Source organism: Myxocyprinus asiaticus, chromosome 40 (assembly GCF_019703515.2).
Source record: "Myxocyprinus asiaticus isolate MX2 ecotype Aquarium Trade chromosome 40, UBuf_Myxa_2, whole genome shotgun sequence".
NCBI lineage: Eukaryota > Metazoa > Chordata > Actinopteri > Cypriniformes > Catostomidae > Myxocyprinus > Myxocyprinus asiaticus.
This window is the reverse complement of record NC_059383.1, coordinates 23,971,771-23,991,844: the sequence shown is the minus strand read 5'-3', so window position 1 is coordinate 23,991,844 and position 20,074 is coordinate 23,971,771. Positions and strand designations below refer to the sequence as shown.

Below are 20,074 nucleotides of genomic sequence, written 5' to 3'. Positions count from 1 at the left end.
CCAGGTATCAAAAGCCTTTATGAACTGCTAATGTTTCCAGGAATTAAGCTCATGCAAACCCAGGACACATGGACTGTACAACTTTCGGGTTGCTCTCAAGGACTGAACTGTTCAACTTTTGGGTTGCTCTCAAGGACTGTGGCAGGAACCTTAAGACCAAAGGGGGAGGTGTAGGGCTTTGGCCCGCTTAAAATGGCAGCAGAGACCGCATGGCCCTTTGTTCTATGATCAAAGGAGAGACACTGAACTCAGTTTCCCAGGATCCTTCACAAATTCACAGCTGGATGCAAAGTCCCGCCCATGGACCCAGTCTCAAACGCCATTGGTCGAGCGGCCTATGACCGATGACGTCATCTTGTCAATAAAACCAGTGGACAGATGAAGTTCGGCCTCTCTGTGCTAAGCTCTGCCTGGCTGTTAAGGGACATCTGTACTGTGCACGTACTGAAGGAGTTTTCCCTCCGTTTGGACTGAGAACAAAGAGACCATGTTTTTCTAACCTCACCATTTGGCCACGGTAGAGTAAGATTAACTTAGCTTTGTTCAAGACTTATAGTATACTTATATCAACCGGTTCAGTTTCACTGTAAAGTAACAGTGTATTTATTTTGAAAAATGGAAAGGCGACCAGTTTCCCTTCTCCCTCTATTTCATTCAACGTTGACTACTTTCTGCATTCTTCTCCATCGCTGGATCCGAAGAATAAAGCAGAGACGCGTCTTTTCGCTGACGAGCGTAAGACAAGGGACCATTCAGACCGTTTCTCCTGACCGCTCAATGCAACAGGAATTCTAACGGACAACCCTACTGAAATCACACAGGATTTCCCAAGTAAGGCTTGATATCTGGGCAGATTTAGTTTAGAAACTGTGATTTTTTTCTTGGGAAACTAAATCGTATTTTTGATTCTAAATGCTGATGTTTTGAGTATATTTGTATGTTAAACTCTGCTCGCTGCTTCGAGTTGGGAGATTTGTTTTAGTTTATTTTGGGGTTACATTTGTTTTGTTGAGTGATTTGAACTAGTAATTCAGTCCCGCTGTTACGAGCGGTTACCCTTTAACTAAACTGCATGCACTTTTCCTCTCTCTCTCGCTCTCATTATCTCTCTCTCACTGATATTCATTGAGTGAGCAGCGCTGCAGTTTGTGTTCGACTCAGGCTGGTGAACCAAATTCTCCCACCTGTTTCGTCAGTTCCTTTGTGTGTCCGCTCATTTCCACCCTCACGTGGTATCAGCTCCAATTTGGACCTAACCCTCCATTTTGAACCTGATCCTCCATTTTGATTCCTTTGTTACTGCATCTGGACACACACACACACACACACACACGCTAGCATATAGCTCCACTGTTTGTTTAGGATTTCCTTGATTTTATTTTTGGATTATATTCGGATAATATTGGCTGTGTTCACTGGCTGGTGAACCAAATTCTCCCGCCTGTTTCGTCAGTTCCTTTGTGTGTCCACTCATTTTCACCCGCACGTGGTATCAGTTCCATTTTGGATTTAACCCTCCATTTTGAACCTGATCCTCCATTTTGATTCCTTTGTTACCACATCTGGACACACACACCCCCACACACACACACTAGCATATAGCTCCACTGTTAGTTTAGGATTTCCTTGATTTTATTTTTTTGGATTATATTCGGATAGTATTGGCTGTGTTCACTACTGCTTGATTATAATAAATCTTGTTATATTATAATAAGTACTCCTGTTTGTTTTTGTTTGAATATTGTGTTGAAGCCAACCTCTGCCACGTGAAGAACTCCCAAGTTACCTCAGAGTGCTATTATTTTATTGATGTTAGAAACTAACTGTAACTAGATTACTATTAGAGTTGTATACCAATAATTTAACTAGTTTTTCCCCTTTTTGATTATTTTGATTAACAATTAAGATACTCAACCTACAGGGTAGATTTTGTTTTATGAGACTCAATCAGTAACTTGCTATCATTTTTCTCTTTTCAAAGAGTGGTGCCCCAAGAATAGAATTTAATGAGTTAAATTCTATTTAATTACTATTTAATTGTTATTTGATTATTCCATAATTAATAACAATTAATTATTATTTCTGATAGTAAAACTGATTTAAACAACCAGTAGCACCTACAGAGTAATATAACCTTGGGAGAATTAAGGCTCACTTTGGGGGCCAGGATCCTTCTGGATAAACAGTATGAATATAATGCTAATATTAGTTATTTATGTGTATGTAACACTTCTAAGTGTAAGGAGGAGGCGAGAAGCAGATTTCCTGGTTCAGGTAGGCGTTTTTATTTTCCTCACTGCAGCACATGCACACTCTCAGGGCTTTACGTTGTTGGATAACACAGTCTTAAAAACATCCACAAACTAGCTTACAAAATACACTCTCAACTTTGTAATAATAATAATTTTTGATTTCACAGTCCGTGCCCAGGCTCGCTCTCTCATCTAACTGCTGTGTGGCTCTATTTATGCTGCTTTCCCCGTGCTCACTGAAATTAGAGACAGGTGTTAGACATAATTTAACTCAGGTGTAAGCGCCCTTACCGCTTTCTCTCTCTCCGGAGAGATGCTTGACCACGCCCCCGCTGCCACATTGTAGAACAAGTCATGATTTAAATTAGTAAACAAAGCAAGTGTTGGGGGTCAGTGTTTAAATAAAATGGATTTGTGTGAACTAAAGTTTGATGATAAAGTCTTTGAAGTCATCCCGAACTAACTGTGGAAATACACGAAGATGCATCCTTTGATATTTGGTTGAAGACTTTTGTTGGCAGTTAATTTGTTGTCTATGCATTCCATTTTAAGAGTGTCGTCCATCCTTTAACCAAGATGATACAGGTATCAGTACGTGAGAGGCATTGCAGTCTGGCTGGAAGCTTATGGCAGGTAATTTTGGTGAACTCCATCCTGAGCCCAAGCTTCAAACAATGGCTCATGAAGAATCCCATGTCTTGGAGTTTGCATCAATTCATCCTCTGTCCTCTGATTACAGTACTGAATGATTACAGACCTGTGGCTTTGACCTCTGTTGTAATTAAATAATTTCAACATCTGATTCTAGCCTACCTGAAAGCAACCACAGACTTGGTCTATTCCAGTTTGCAAGTCGGGCAAACCGCTCAGTGAATGATGCTGTTAACTTATGTCTGCACTACATTCTCAAACATCTGGATAAGCCCAATTGTTGTGCATGAATTCTGTTTCAGTTCCACTGAATTTCAGCATGGCCTTTAACACCACTAACTCGCCTCAATTCCCTGCCCATTTGCCACTGGATTTTTGATTTCCAAACTTGAACAGAAAGCAGACTGTTCAAGTAGGTTCATACCATAGAACACCCCTCACCTAAACATTGGTGCCCCTCAAGGCTGTGTTCTGTTCCCCTTTCTGTAGTCATTGAACATTGAAATGACTGCACTGCCAGCAACCCCTGCATCAAGCTTATAAAGTTTGCAGATGACACCACTATAGTTGTCCTCATCACCAACAATGATGAATTCATTTATAGAAAGGAGGTGATCACAGATGTATTGCAGAGATGGACACAAATGCAGAAATGGAACAAAAAGTTACATAATCCTCTTACAGTGGAGGGAAAAAGGCAAACCAAAACAGAACAGGAATATAACTAGAACACAGGTAAACATAAAACTGACCAAAGACAGGGAGATAACACTGACTGACTAGACCGACTAAACACACAACACAGTCAAGCACAGGACTAAAACATGAGGGAAGCTAATATAGGAAGCGGTAACGAGAGACAGGTGACATGGCTGATGAGCTGATAGGAGTAATTGGCGATGCCATGGCAATGGGGCTAGCATACAGCACGTGGCACCTGCAGACACAAGAGGAAGAGAAATAAACAGGAAAACAAGCAGACATGACAAACTAACAGAGGGAGGAGGCACAGTATCAGTCAGACTGTGACAGGTGGCTTAAATGTCAGAATGGTGTTCTGCAAACAATCTGCTTCTGAACACACCAAAGATGGTGGAAATGAGTAGGAGACTTCAGGAAGAGCCAGCACAACCATTCCCCACTGGTGATAATTGGCTCAGCTGTGGGAGTCTTTCAAATTTCTTGTGACCATCATACAAAAATACTTTTGTACTCTGGTTTAGTCACTGTATTTTGTGTTCCACAGTACTGTTATTATAAATGCACTTAATTGTTATTTGCATTGTAGTGTTGTTGCACTGTAATTGTTGTTGTGTTGTTTTGTGCTGACAAGGCAAATTCTCTTGCATTCCCTCTAATAGCAAATAAAGTGATTCTGATTCTGATCTGATTTTCGGTGACACCATGAGTATTGTCACTGAGAAGTTCCAATTGACTAAGAAGAAGCTGGCTGCCTATAAGCACATTCTGCTGAGGTAGGGTTGCGTTGTGGTGCAGCCTGTTCGCTCGCAGCTGCATCTGGGAAGCATCCTGCAAAGGAGAGTGTCTTGGATACGACAGTTCTCGCCCACATACTCTTGCTAAAGACTGTGCTTGCATTGACCTCAGTGAAACGTGTAGGGGGACCTTCAGGCCCTGTCGGTCAAAGATTCTTGTTTGGAGTTTTGACCAGGCTTGTCTAAGGTTGCTCTTAAAGGGATAGTTCACCCAAAAATTATCTTATCATTTACTCACTCTCAAGCCATCCCATATGTGTATGACTTTCTTTGTTCTGCAGAACACACATTATGATTTTTGGAAGAATATTTCAGCTCTGTAGGTCCATACAATGCAAGTGAATGGGTGCCAAAATTTTGATGTTTCAAAAAGCACATAAAGGCAGGGAGCACATTCTCCCTGCCCAGTAGAGGGTGATATGCATGAAGAATGTGAATAACCAAAAACACAACAAGAAGAATTTGAAAGTAAAAGTTAAGGTGGAGATTGACTGAGTGAGGAGATTTTATAGTAAAAAAGGACTTAAATATTGATCTGTTTCTCACTCACACCTATCATATTGCTTCTGAAGACATTGATTAACCACTGAATTATTATGGATTACTTTTATGCTGAGTTATGTGATTTTGGAGCTTCAAAATTTTGGCATGCATTCACTTGCATTGTATGGACCTTCAGAGCTTAAATATTCTTCTAAAAATCTTCATTTGAGTTCAACAGATGAAAGAAATTCATACATATCTGGGATGGCATAAGGGTGATTAATGATGAGAGAATTTTCATTTTTGGGTGAATTATTCCTTTAATTCTAGAGAAGGTTATGTGCCCAAGGTTTTGGCCACTTTCTTTAGGGTGCAGATTGTAACCCCGCAGGCTTTCTCCCCTTCTCCCTTCAAGTTGGATGAGTCTAAGAGACTGCACATGCTTTATCCAGTGAGAGCATTGCATAGTATATTGTCTGCACTAGTCAGCTCTTTGTCTGCTTTGGAGGCAGTGCAAAAGGTTTTGGCCATCTCCAAACACAACTCATTGTCAAGGCTCTTGTCATCTCTAGTTTGGACTATTACAATTCTCTTTTAGCCAGCCTGCCAGCATGCACAATTAAATCTCTGCAAATGATCTAGAATGCAGTGGCATGCTTGGTCTTCCATGAAACCAAAATAGTGGATGACACATCTTTATATCCCACTCCACTTACTGCCAGTTGCTGCCCGCATCAAGTTCAAGGGATGTTTGATATGCAACTTCTATTTCCACGCACCTCTGCAAATCTACGTTCCCTGCAGAAATCTGTGGTCAGTGAGTAAATAGGGCTTTATCCAACATTTGAGTTGTAAAAATAACCCAGTTATTAGTCTCCCTGCCCAGGCATTATGCTTTGAGGTCTACCACCATTGAGGTATGTGCCTTGCCTGACATTCATTTCCCCTAGTACATGCTGTATTCATGCTTTCCCATGGACATATATTCTCATTTTTAATTAGTATTTTTATTTCAAATAAAAACCTATCCAATATAATTACTTTGATAAAGTACAGTTAAATAGTTAAAAAGTCTGGTATCACTCAATCCACTTACAAAAACTGACATTTTTATATTCAGTCAGGGTTATACTGTAGCAGAACACTTCAAAGTGACATAAAAAAAATAAAAAAAAATAAAGTGAAAAAGAAAAAAACTTAGTAAACAAACAGGCCTATGCTGAAGATTATAAGGTTAAAGGAATAACCCAAAAATAATAATTATCTTATTTCCTCAGTCTTATGTTGTCTCAAACTTGTATGACTTTCATTCTTCTGTGGAACACAAACAAAGATACATCAGTTTTGGGTGAGAACAGACCAAAATATAACCCCTTTTTGACTACTTTTTGCCATTGCAGTCTCTAGGTACGATCATGATTTCAAGCTTGCAGAATGTTAGATGGTGCAAGGAAGTGTAATCAAACTTGAAATCATGATTTGTCAAGAAAACTGTTGATGTACGTTTATTGTGTAAAAGGAGTTATATTTTGGTCTGCTCCACCCAAAATCAACTACTAAAAAAAAAGAGTAACTTCAGAAGACATGGATTAAACCATTGGAGTCTTTTGGGTGACCGATATTCTGCCTTTATGTCATTTTTGGAGCCAGAAAATTTGGTCACCATTCACTTTCAATGTATGAACAAACAGACATCATATCTCCATTAAAATATCGTTGTTTGTGTTCCGCTGAAGAAAGAAAGTCATACAAGTTTGAGACGACATAAGGGTGAGAAAATGAGACAATTATTATTTTTGGGTGAACTATTCCTTTAAGGTATGTCACACATACAGTTATGTGACTGGTTATCCATAAATGTACCATATTACAATTCAAATATAAAAAAGCGCCAGGTGCAACAAAATGAATACATCTTTCTCACACAGAACACAGATATAACATATTCCAAATAAACTGAAACCAAAAAATGAATGCCTCTATATGTATACATTCACCTCATAATAAAGAAAATGCATATAATTGCTTTACAGCTTTGCCATCACAGTTATAACACATCACAGTTATACTAATAAATAAAAGGCACCAAAATGACAGAAATTCTGTCTATATCAATATACTTGGCTACTTGTCCTTACTTGGTCTAAACTCAGTAGAGTTCAAACAACACTACTGAATTTTTCACATTGTTAGCATATGAAAATTATTAAGTAAACATATATATAGGAAGAGATGTGTTTTACAAACACAATATTCTACAGTGGTCACTTGTTGTGCTTTTGGCAGAAGAACTATTATTCCCTGCATTATCATGTCTCACTGATGACAGCTGTTTATAGAAATAAGCAAACTCACAGTCTGGTTTCGTCCTTTGTCATAAACTTGGCCTGTTTTAGCTTATGACACATAGTCAAGCTGTTAATATTTAAAGTTGAGAGACCAATCTCAAGGTCTCTAGCGCCTTACTCCCTTGAGCTCTACAAATGGACATTCCCATCCTTCTGTCTAATCTTTGCTCTCTAAGGACATTTTTCTGTATTGCAGTGTCTATTTGAATTGCCCAGTGACTCTATGGCATCTTTCATTTCTGGTGAGCTTTCACTTTTAGTCCGGCTCTTCATCTGCTCATTCTGTAGCTGGGCTGAATTTGTCCTTCGAAGCACCAGAAAAGACAGGAGGAAACAGATGAAGCCACCAAATATAAAGAAAATCTGGAGTCCCAGGAATCTGAAAACAAAGAAATGTTTTAAAATATTTACAATTATATATATATTTTTGCACTATTACACACTAACATACTACATGATTATCTGTAGGCCTACAGTATATGCTGCAGTGCATAGATCTGTTGCAAATAAATATAGTTACAAATTTGCCATTTCTTTTTATTTTTTTTTATTTCTTTTACTTCTTTTTCATGTAATCAGCTGTAAATTTCTGTTTTCTAAACTTTTGTTCTATAATTTTACTCTTGTTAAGCATCCAGTGGACACATATTTATTACTGTATTTTATTGTATTGTGTAACATGTTACTCTGTGTACATAATAATAAAGTACTTGATTTGACTATAATGCACTGTGTACCAATTCTATAGCAATGCAATTTAAAAGTTCACCTGTGTCTGAAAAGGTCTAAATTGTAGTAGCTACATGATGTTTTTTCTCCACATTTCTTTCCCCACAAAATGCAGGTGGAATCAATGGCACTGCCATACAACACCGGTGCTGGGAGAAATGCTGTCAGGGAAAACAAGTTCCTTGTGAATATATACTTTACTTAAACATAAAATTGGCTCAGCACAGATTATACAATCCATCACTGTGATGATGATTACCGTACGTACTTATTCAGTGCATAATTGTTCCCCACACATTTTTTTTGTAATATATTAAAACATCTACCACACCACCAGAGAACTGATGAGAACTTACTACAAAAGAGACCTAGTGTATAGCGCAAATCTATTCAAATATTGTCTGAACACACCTTTTCCCATTATGATATGATCTCTGTTATAATGTTACCTCTGATGCATGCAATGTTGTGAGATGGAATAAGAGATATTTCGAAATTCAGTTCAAGAAATCACATCTGGAACTTTCACAATACTGGCAAAACTTGTTATATTAAGGACAAACAAAGCAAACAAAGTCAAACAACACTAAACTATAAAAGACTGACTTGAATAAACTATGACGAAAATACAAAAAGATCTGTCAAAAAACATTTAAAACATCTAAAGACTAATGGGAATTATGTCCCCATTATCCCCCCAGCCCCGATTAACCCCGCGTCTGTTCTGCATGATTAACTACTTTTGCTTACCAAGCACCCTAAACAGCATGAACTGGATTCCCAAGGCAAAAGACTTGTCTTCTGGAGTCACAGTCCTGAACAAAAGCAACAAACAAACAAACAAACAAACAAACAAACAAAAAACTTCACTACAGTTCATACCTCTTATTACACATACATGGCATTTTGTATATGGTAATGACATTTCATAAAGAGTACACAAGTTCCAAAAGATTGGTTTTTAAAGACATCTCTTGAGGCTTTTTCTGAAAAAGCTTGTAGTGTGTTATTATCTTGATGTCAGTTTTTTGTGACATGTTGCCAGGGGCCTGCACAGGCAGGTTGTTGAGAGCAAGTACTGTAGAATGATAAATACTATAACTATAGTCTAGCTAAAGGGCATAGTTGTTTGTCAAATAAATGATTTTAATATTATAACTTTCTTTAGAGGATAAAGTAAATGGGAGAACACATTAGTCAGTGCACTGACTAGAAGGTCAAAAGAGTATTTTGATAGAAAAGTGGTACCTTGCAAACTAACGAGATTTTTATCTCAGATATATCTTTATATCGTAGAAATTAACGATTTATTCATGTTTATTTACTTATGTTCTTCACATTTAAACCTGTTCAGTATCAGAAAATATTCTTCTGATTTAGATCACTATAAATCGTCATTTTGATTTCATGCATAAAATTTACACTAAAGGAAAGGATGTGGAAATGATTTGAGGCTAATGAAGCTCACTGCTTAGTACAAGGTAGCATGCCTTAAGAAACATCAACTATGCAACTGTTGCACTAAAACAAGCTGCAGCCTGTTTAGCAGGTAAAAGTTCAAACTTTTTGTTTTGTTTTTTGTTTTTTTACGTAGTTTTTTTTTTTTTTTTAAGAGGAAATACCTGAGTATCATCATGAAAGATGTAGTATGAGAAAGTGAAGCCACAAAGCATGTGATGGAGGAGAGGATCATGAAGGGGATGAGGTGATCGGCACAACCACTTTTACATGTTCCTAGTAACGCAAAGCCTGGAGAGCCACTTGATGACACACAGCTACAGTCTGTGTAGTTCTGTTGGAGATTCAATGAGATTAAAGGCTTAGATACTGAAAGTGAAAAAACATAGTTTAATTTACTGGGTGTGAAAAGCTCTCTTTCTTTTGAGAACTTAATGCCATTAAGGACCTTTGATGTTAAGGTCCATTGCATCTGCTGTTGTTGTTCTCATATTTACAGGAAACTGTAAAAAACAATTGTCCTAACAGCTACATATTTAAAGGATTAGTTCACCCAAAAAAACAAAACAAAACAAAAAAATCTCATAATTTACTCACCCTCGTGGCATCTCAGAGGTGTATGACCTTCTTTCTTCTTCAGAACACAAATTAAGATTTTTAGAAGAATATTTCAGCTCTGTAGGTCCATAAAATGCAAGTGAATGGGTGCCAAATTTTTGAAGCTCCAAAAAAAACACATATAGCCATCATAAAAGTAATCTGTTGGACTCCAGTGGATTAATTAAGGTTTTCTGAAGCAAAACGCTAGGTGTGGGTAAGAAATAGATCAATATCTAAAAAATTTTTACTAAAAATTCACAAGGGTCAAGGTCAAGCACGTTGGCAAGTTCACCCCAGAATTGACGTGTGAAATACGAAAACAGAAAACAAATGGAAGCGCAGTGTTGTTGACAACAGAGGAGCATAGATAATCATACATAGATGCCTCAAGCTGGCCGGAAGCAAAGATGTTTTGTAAAAAATGTCAGAAGACATTAATTAATCCACTGGAGTCTTACAGATTATTTTTATAATGGCTATATGTGTTTTTTTGGAGCTTAAAAATGTTGGCACCCATTCACTTGCATTTTATGGCCCTACAGAGCTGAGACATTCTTCTAAAAATATTAATTTGTGTTCTGCTGAAGAAAGACAGTCATACACACCTTGGATGACATGAGGCTGAGTAAATTATAAAATAATTTTCATTTTTGGGCAAACTATTCCTTTAAGTTGTTAAGTAATATACAAGGTATTTTACACTATTGATTCATTGTTATCTGCTTCTTTCTACTACATGCCTTATAAATGAATAATTTTTATACAGAGAATTTAAACAAAGCTTCAAAAGGCCCTTCTCTGTTTAGACTACACCTTGACTCAACCAAACAACATCAAAGGTATTTGGGGCATGCTATTTTCTTTACTCTGTGATAAATCTTAATCTGGCAGACAAATGTTATTTCAACTACTAAACTGCTGTACTAACTTTCACTAATCTTAGCTGTGATGTGGGTGGGCGGGCTGTGCAGAAGTGTATTTGTTTTGAGAGCAATTATAAGGGTGCATGAAATATTTGTGATTTTTTTTTTCACTCGGAGTGGCAAAAAATGGGTCATAAAAGAATAGACTTCCTGAATCTAAACAAAAACAAAAAATCAAACCAGAACAAATATTATCTATTGCAACAAACATAACATATTTTACACATATAACATACTTAGGGGAGGTAAGAACATTTGTGCAATAAAGATGGGATATGCAGACAGGTCTATGCGACCTTGGACCTATGTAACACAATTATACTGTCCACAATTATATAACATTGATACTATAGACCTGTTCTCCTAGTGGCTTTTCCATGTAGAACAGCTACACTGTAAAAAAAAAAAAAATCCTGTTGTTTTTACAATAACAACAACAACAACAACAACAACAAAAATGACAGCTGTGGTTGCCAGAATAATTATGTAAAAAAATACAGTACAAATGTAAACAACTTTACAGAACAACCTGTAAATTTTACAGTTTAATACTGTTGTAATTTACATGACCACACTGGCATTGTAAAAAAAAAAATAACATTCTGAAACTGTAAAAATCTGCTTTTTATTTTATAAGGTATTGTTAATCACCATAAAAATTACAGAAGAGCACATGATGACATGAAGTTCACCAATAGTGGCTCTTCCAGGAGCAATGACCAATAAACATGTAGAGACAGTGCTCAGTTGCACTCACACAAACACTAAACACCGTCAGGGTAACACATCCGAAATTTAAATAATGCAGTAAACATTAACTAAACTACATTAAATATAAAACAGAACACCCCAATGTATGTAAATTATATTATAAATAAGAAGAAAAGTAACTATTCCCATAAAATATAATTATATATGATGGGTCATGCAGGGAATTGTGGAAACACACGATTGTTGGTTTTACTGTAATTTTAAGAACAATTTACTGTAAAAAGTACATGTGCTGTCTTGTTAAACATTATGTAAATTTTTACCCTTAATTATACAGGAAAATCATACTTTTTACATCGATTTAAGACATTTTATTGTAAAAAACTACTGTATTGTCTTTTAAAATATATTTAAACAAATTTCTGTAGCATTTTTACAGACTTTTACCGTTAAAATAACTGATATTATTTACAGTGTAGAGTAGAACGGTTTGCTAAAAATACATTTAAAGGAATTCTTGTCTCATTTGTAATTTCCTGTTCCGAATGATCAGGGTTTGGGAGTAACGAAATACATGTAACGGGAATATATATTTAAAATACAAAATATAAGTAACTGTATTCCACTACAGTTACAATTTATATAATTGGTATTTAGAGTACAGTTACATTCAAATGTATTTAGATTACTGAACGGATTACTTTGCATTTTATTGTCATTTGTTTCATTTAATATTTAGTCCTTTCAGATGGAAAACATTTATACATATAAATGATGCGATCCAAAGTGCATTTGAACAGTGGTGAAACACTTTCTTATGACATGTTACATTCATATGAGCAGACAGAGAAGTAAATTTGAAGTAAGTTTGGAGCACAAGAAATAGAAATAAACCTTGTGTAAATTGTCAGCATTACGCTAAGCTAAAATGCTATTTCTAGCCATTTTATATGCACATGTTACCAGGCACGATCATATTTATTTATCAAGAAAATTCACATTAGATCATAATTTCTATTTTTCTAGTAAGACCTTTGATATTAGGGCACAAATCATGTTCTTGATAATAATTTTTGTATTGTTTTCCTGTAAAAATATCTAAAAATCCTTAAAACAACACTGCATATAATAATTAGGTTTTTCAGAGATTGTATTTTTAACATGTGTATTTTGTCTTACTGTACTGCCAGTTTTTATAGTCAAAACAAGTGAAAAAATCTACCAGTGCTGAAGAAGTAATCCAAAGTATTTAGAATACGTTACTGACCTTGAGTAATCTAATGGAATACGTTACAAATTACATTTTACAGCATGTATTCTGTAATCTGTAGTGGAATACATTTCAAAAGTAACCCTCCAAACCCTGAGAAAGATAGTGATCAAAAACACATTTCATATCAAGCAAAGGGTTTAGTTGTCTACAAAGCAGGGGACAGTAGATAAATATTCAATATTCAAATATTCAGTTTTTATTTTTATTTTTATTTTTTGTATGTTTCTTCATGGCTTTTTTTCCCCCAACCAAATTGTTTGTTGATCTTTTTTGTGTTATTGTGATTGTCACAAGGAAAGTACTTTCTGCTTTAGTGCAGTGAACTGACTTACCCCAAATGAGTTTACAGTAGTTAAGTTTTTTTGTTTTTTTAAAGTAAATCTGCGACTTTAGCTCTTGAGTTGCAGAAGCATCGGATTTGTCATTTTGTTACAAGTTTAAACTAGTTTAGTCATTGAGCAAATGTTGGAGTGGTTTTACTTTGGCATCAGGAGATCTGTTTTGGAATGAGCTGAGATTAAGTTAATTCCCTCCTTCTATTTTGTTGTAATGTATCTGCATCCCCTGTAGTAATATATCTGCAGTCAATTAGCAGTCTGCCTGCAAGCTCTGCTTTTACTTCCAACAGTGTTATAGGTATGTAAAACAAGCAATGACCTTGGTACATTTTGTAATTCATTGTTTAACATGTCTAATTGTGTATGTATTGTAAATCAGGGGGTGTGTTTGTTTAAACTACTAAGGTAATTTATAGTATGTGCTAGCATGCAGCTTGGCTAGATGATGCTGCTCTTTTGCCTCACATTTAGTCATAATGTGAACTGTATTCTTTAGAACACAAGAGTGATATTGGTTGACATGATGAATATATATATATATATATATATATATATATATATATATATATATATATATATATATATGTTGTGGCGGAACGATCCACCCCTCTGGCTCGTCATCGTCACCCCGCCTCTTAGGGCCACCCTTCAGCCAGGCTCACGATGGGAGTTGGGCAGGAAAGTAAGAAGAGGTGCATAATTAATAAGCTTTGTTCTGACAGAGGTGGATGAAGCACAACTGATGTGAATAATGCTTCATCACCACTGTCTTTAAAACGCAGAGCGCACCTCTTCTTGGGGAGCTGACTTCAAATCTCCACATGTGCACACACTGGCATCCTCGCACGCCCATGACCAGAGCTGGGCGGGTTCAGACGAGTGGATGCACCGCTGGACCCGCTCCTCGGACCCCCGGAATGAGTCACCGGGGGAGAACAGCACACGTCGCAGCCGACGGACTTCCCCTCTCACCTGCCACGGGCCTGGGAAGACAGGCCGCTAAGGATGCCGCCGCTCCTTGCGCCGTGGACCCTGGAGGGGAGCGTGTGCGTCCGACGGACCCAGCTCATGCCTGGGCTATTCTATAGACACTACCCCCGCCCTTCATGGAGCCCCATCTCACCGTGAGGATGCCAGATTCCCCCTTTATTATGAACACTATTCCCCCCTGGACACTTTTTCCCCTTTATGGACATTATACTTTTATTATTTCCAATAAATGCCTCTCCGAGGCTTGACGCCACACCCACTGTGTCTGTCTCTTGCTCACCCCACCACAATATATATGTATAAACACACTGGCAGCCAAAAATTTGGAATAATGTACAGATTTGGCTGTTTCGGAAGGAAATTGGTACTTTAATTCACCAAAGTGGCATTCAACTGATAACAAAGTATAGTCAGGACATCACTGATGTAAAAAACAGCACAATCACTGTTTGAAAAGTAATTTTTGATCAAATCTAGACAGGCCCCATTTCCAGCAGCCATCACTCCAACACCTTATCCTTGAGTAATCATGCTAAATTGCTAATTTGGTACTAGAAAATCACTTGCCATTATATCAAACACAGTTGAAAGCTATTTGGTTCATAAAATAAAGCTTAACATTGTCTTTGTGTTTGTTTTTGAGTTGCTACTAGACTGGCATGTCTTAAGGTCAATACTAGGTCAAAAATGGCAAAAAAAAAAGAAAAAAAAAAAGAAACGGCTTTCTCTAGAAGCTGATCAATCATTGTTTTGAGGAATGAAGGCTATACAATGCTTGAAATTGGCCAAAAAAATTAAGATTCCATACAAAGGTGTACACTACAGTCTTCAAAGACAAAGGACAACTGGCTCTAACAAGGACAGAAAGAGATGCGGAAGGCCAGATGTACAACTAAACAAGAGGATAAGTACATCAGAGTCACTAGTTTGAGAAATAGATGCCTCACATGTCCTCAGCTGACAGCTTCATTGAATTCTACCCACTCAACACCAGTTTCATGTACAACAGTAAAGAGAAGACTCAGGAGTGCAGGTCTTATGGGAAGAATTACAAAGAAAAGGCCACTTTTGAAACAGAAAAACAAAAAGAAAAGGTTAGAATGAGCAAAGAAACACAGACATTGGACAACAGATAATTGGAAAAGAGTGTTATGGATCTTAACCCCATTGAGTTTTTGTGGGATCAGCTAGACTGTAAGGTGCGTGAGAAGTGCCCGACAAGACAGCCACATCTATGGCAAGTGCTACAGGAAGCGTGGGGTGAAATAGCTTAAGCCAGCATCTCACTAGCTGATTTTTCCAATGATTTTCAGGTGTTAGCATCATTAACATCATCACCGGTCAGGCAGATGGAGACAGAGCGTGCATTAGAGTCTCTCAGCTGGAGATGTTAATCACTTGACTGTTGGGACTCCCTGCTGAGTTAATGGCTTCAATGACTGAAAAAACATCTGTTTTGTTTGAAAAAAATAATTCTGTCACTGAGATGGGGTCTTGTGTTCTCGTCAAGTGACCATTGAGCTTCTTCTGTTACTGAAGAACGGACAAGACTTCAAGCTGATATGAGTGTTTTCATCACATTCAGATTCTGTCACCAAGCTTTTTTTTTCCTGCACTAAAAATGAGCCACAACAGTCTGTTTTAATTGGATGTATTACTTTACTTACTGAAAGCTACATATGGACATGCATTCTACGACAAGCCTTGATTGGATAAATAAACAATTAAACACTTTCTCTAGGTAAAGTTACTCCATCTTCACGATTGCTTCTCTCTTTTGTGTAGCAGCAGAACAGACACAGGGAGAGAGAGAGGGTGAGCTCCATGACCGTGAGAACAGGTACTTTTCAATGCAGAAATAATGCAAAAGCTACTAAAGACGGATAAAAATGACCACAATGTAAATTTTCCAGATTTGGTCCAATTTAAAAATATAACCTTAAAACCAACCGAAACTATAAAAAAATGCAATGTAACTATTTTAGCCCCTGTTTCAGCACAAATCAAGCAAGCTATGTCTGAAAACATCATAAATCACTTAATTGCAATTGTTTGTGTTCATGTAGTACTCCTGTTGTTATTTCGCCGAACTCCACGTGACAGGGATCAGAGATAGTTGCGGTGAGTCATTATGTGTGTCTCCCCTCCACCATTTCGTGTGTGGAAGTATGACATAACTTAAACTGAAAAGTGCGAGATCTATGTAAAATGGTCATTGGTACACCCTCGGCCAAAACCGAGTTGACTGGAGACTGCAAGTGTGGTGGCAGCTTTAGCAACATGCTTACCAGTATCGGGTAAATTACTAAAAAAAGTAATCCACTACAAATGAACAACTTCTCTAAAATTATAATCAGGTTACTTTACTAATTACTTCACTGGGATACTAATTACTATACTTTTAAGTTACTTTATAAAACACTTGTCACATATATTTTTTGTTTTCCTGCTCATCAAATTCAAAATAATATAAATTTTCTACTTGCTCATTTTTGCATACCCTTCAGCTATCACAGAAATGCAAATTAAAGTACATAAGAATTCACATTTTATTTTAAGACACATAAATATTATATCTTTTTTAATATTTATAACCCAAGTAATGTACTTAAAAGTAATTACTTTCACTGAAAGTCAGTAACTGTAATCTGATTACAAGTTTTTAAAATGTAATGTGTCACACTACTTTTTGTGCCTTAAAGTAATTCGATTACAAAATACTGTAATCCAATTACACCCAACACTAACGTCAAACTCTTTGGAATCTATCTGCAATCAGACTAATCTCACAGTAAATCTGCAAAAGGTTGAATGTTTTGTTTGCTAAAATCTGTCTATTCTTTTTTTAAATTTCCGAACAGTCCCCCCAGTGGCCGATACAGGAAATACAGTCATTGCCAACTGTCCCATGTTAGCCAGAACATACGGAAAATGGGCGTCTTGTTTTGTAGCAACATTGCGCTTGAGGGGGACCCCTCAACCTATCAAATGGCAACTCCCCCGTCAGATGGCAAAACACTTTGCTCCTTCACCACTTCACCACCCAGCCATTTGCCCCATACCCTGATTGGACAGCGAAACGCTTGAGGGGTGCCCCCGTCCTGTATTGAAGCACTCAAAACATTCAAGTGTCCCATATTCACATGACGAAAAGTTGGCAACCCTAGGGCATGTGCACCTCCTCATGATGCACTTCTGTGGCACAGTGTGGGCTATTTTAACAGCATTCTACTTTAAACTCTATAGAATTCATTAGGTGCCTATGTTAAGCATTCCAAATCAGTTACTTTTAAGTTCCATGATGATTAGGAAGCTTCCCTAAGAAGCAGATTCCTATGTTAGTAGAACTTAGCAAGGCAGCCAAGTTTCAGAGCAAAGCCACTCAGCACTCCCAATATATCAACCTCCCCATACAGAAATATAATACTGTAAATGGCCATGAACATAATTTCTACTGTATATACAATTTTAGTTCATATACAGTATTTGAGCATATACTGTAGGTACATATGTATATATATATATATATATATATATATATATATATATATATATATATATAATAAAACTCAGCAAGAAAATAAACGTCCCTTATTCAGGACACTGTATTTTAAAGATAATTTTGTAAAAATCCAAATAACTTTACAGATCTTTATTGTAAAGTGTTTAAACAATGTTTTCCATGCTTGTTCAATGAACAATAAACAATTAATGAACATGCACCTGTGGAACGGTCGTTAAGACACTAACAGCTTACAGACGGTAGGCAATTAAGGTCACAGCTATAAAAACTTAGGACACTAAAGAGACCTTTCTACTGACTCTGAAAAACACCAAAAGAAAGATGCCCAGGGTCCCTGCTCATCTGCGTGAACGTGCCTTAGGCATGCTGCATGGAGGCATGAGGACTGCAGATGTGGCCAGGGCAATAAATTGCAATGTCCGTACTGTGAGACGCCTAAGACAGTGCTACAGGGAGACAGGAAGGACAGCTAATCATCCTCAAAGTGGCAGACCACGTGTAACAACACCTGCACAGGATCGGTACATCCGAATATCACACCTGCGGGACAGGTACAGGATGGCAACAACAACTGCCTGAGCTACACCAGGAATGCACAGTCCCTCCACCAGTGCTCAGACTGTCTGCGATAGGCTGAGAGAGGCTGGACTGGGGGTTTGTAAGCCTGTTGTAAGGCAGGTCCTTACCAGACATCACCGGCAACAATGTCACCTATGGGCACAAACCCATCTTCGCTGGACCAGACAGGACTGGCAAAAAGTGCTCTTCACTGATAAGTCACGGCCTGTACTTTGTGTTGGATCGATTTGGAGGTGGAGGGTCCGTCATTGTCTGGGGCAGTGTGTCACAGCATCATCGGACTGAGCTTGTTGTCATTGCAGGCAGTCTCAATGCTGTGCGTTACAGGGAAGGCATCCTCCTCCCTCATGTGGTACCCTTCCTGCAGGCTCATCCTGACATGACCCTCCAGCATGACAGTGCCACCAGCCATACTGTTCGTTCTGTGTGTGATTTCCTGCAAGACAGGAAAGTCAGTGTTCTGCCATTGCCAGCGACGAGCCCGGATCTCAATCCCATTGAGCACATCTGGGACCTGCTGGATCAGAGGGTGAGGGCTAGGGCCATTCCCCCCAGAAATGTCTGGGAACTTGCAAGTGCCTTGGTGGAAGAGTGGGGTAACATCTCACAGCAAGAACTGGCAAATCTGGTGCAGTGCATGAGGAGGAGATGCACTGCAGTACTTAATGCAGCTGGTGGACACAACAGATACTGACTGTTACTTTTGATTTTGATCCCCCTTTTGTTCAGGGACACATTATTCCATTTCTGTTAGTCAAGTGTATGTGAAACTTGTTCAGTTTATGTCTTAGTTGTTGAATATTTTGTTCATACAAATATTTACACATTAATTTGGCTGAAAATAAAAGCAGTTGAAAGCGAGAGGACGTTTCTTTTTTTGCTGAGTTTATATACACATATATATATACAGGTGCATCTCAATAAATTAGAATATCGTGGAAAAGTTCATTTATTTCAGTAATTCAACTCAAATTGTGAAACTCGTGTATTAAATAAATTCAGTGCACACAGACTGAAGTAGTTTAAGTCTTTGGTTCTTTTAATTGTGATGATTTTGGCTCACATTTAACAAAAACCCACCAATTCACTATCTCAAAAAATTAGAATACATCATAAGACCAATAAAAAAAACATTTTTAGTGAATTGTTGGCCTTCTGGAAAGTATGTTCATTTACTGTGTATGTACTCAATACTTGGTAGGGGCTCCTTTTGCTTTAATTACTGCCTCAATTTGGCGTGGCATGGAGGTGATCAGTTTGTGGCACTGCTGAGGTGGTATGGAAGCCCAGGTTTCTTTGACAGTGGCCTTCAGCTCATCTGCATTTTTTGGTCTCTTGTTTCTCATTTTCCTCTTGACAATACCCCATAGATTCTCTATGGGGTTCAGGTCTGGTGAGTTTACTGGCCAGTCAAGCACACCAACACCATGGTCATTTAACCAACTTTTGGTGCTTTTGGCAGTGTGGGCAGGTGCCAAATCCTGCTGGAAAATGAAATCAGCATCTTTAAAAAGCTGGTCAGCAGAAGGAAGCATGAAGTGCTCCAAAATTTCTTGGTAAACAGGTGCAGTGACTTTGGTTTTCAAAAAACACAATGGACCAACACCAGCAGATGACATTGCACCCCAAATCATCACAGACTGTGGAAACTTAACACTGGACTTCAAGCAACTTGGGCTATGAGCTTCTCCACCCTTCCTCCAGACTCTAGGACCTTGGT

General features: G+C 37.7%; 1 protein-coding gene across 1 annotated transcript in view; it reads right to left on the bottom strand.

Moving 5' to 3' along the window:
• Positions 1-6,005: 6,005 nt before the first annotated feature.
• LOC127431352 (solute carrier organic anion transporter family member 2B1-like) overlaps positions 6,006-20,074 on the bottom strand; it is a 32,930-nt gene continuing 18,861 nt past the window's right edge. Inside the window, exons 12-15 of the mRNA XM_051681769.1 lie at positions 9,582-9,751; positions 8,710-8,774; positions 8,000-8,120; positions 6,006-7,609 (exon numbers count right to left, since the gene is read on the bottom strand). Of these exons, the coding sequence (XP_051537729.1) occupies positions 7,402-7,609; positions 8,000-8,120; positions 8,710-8,774; positions 9,582-9,751 (564 nt within the window). The 3' untranslated portion in view covers positions 6,006-7,401. The remainder of the gene's footprint in view (positions 7,610-7,999; positions 8,121-8,709; positions 8,775-9,581; positions 9,752-20,074) is intronic.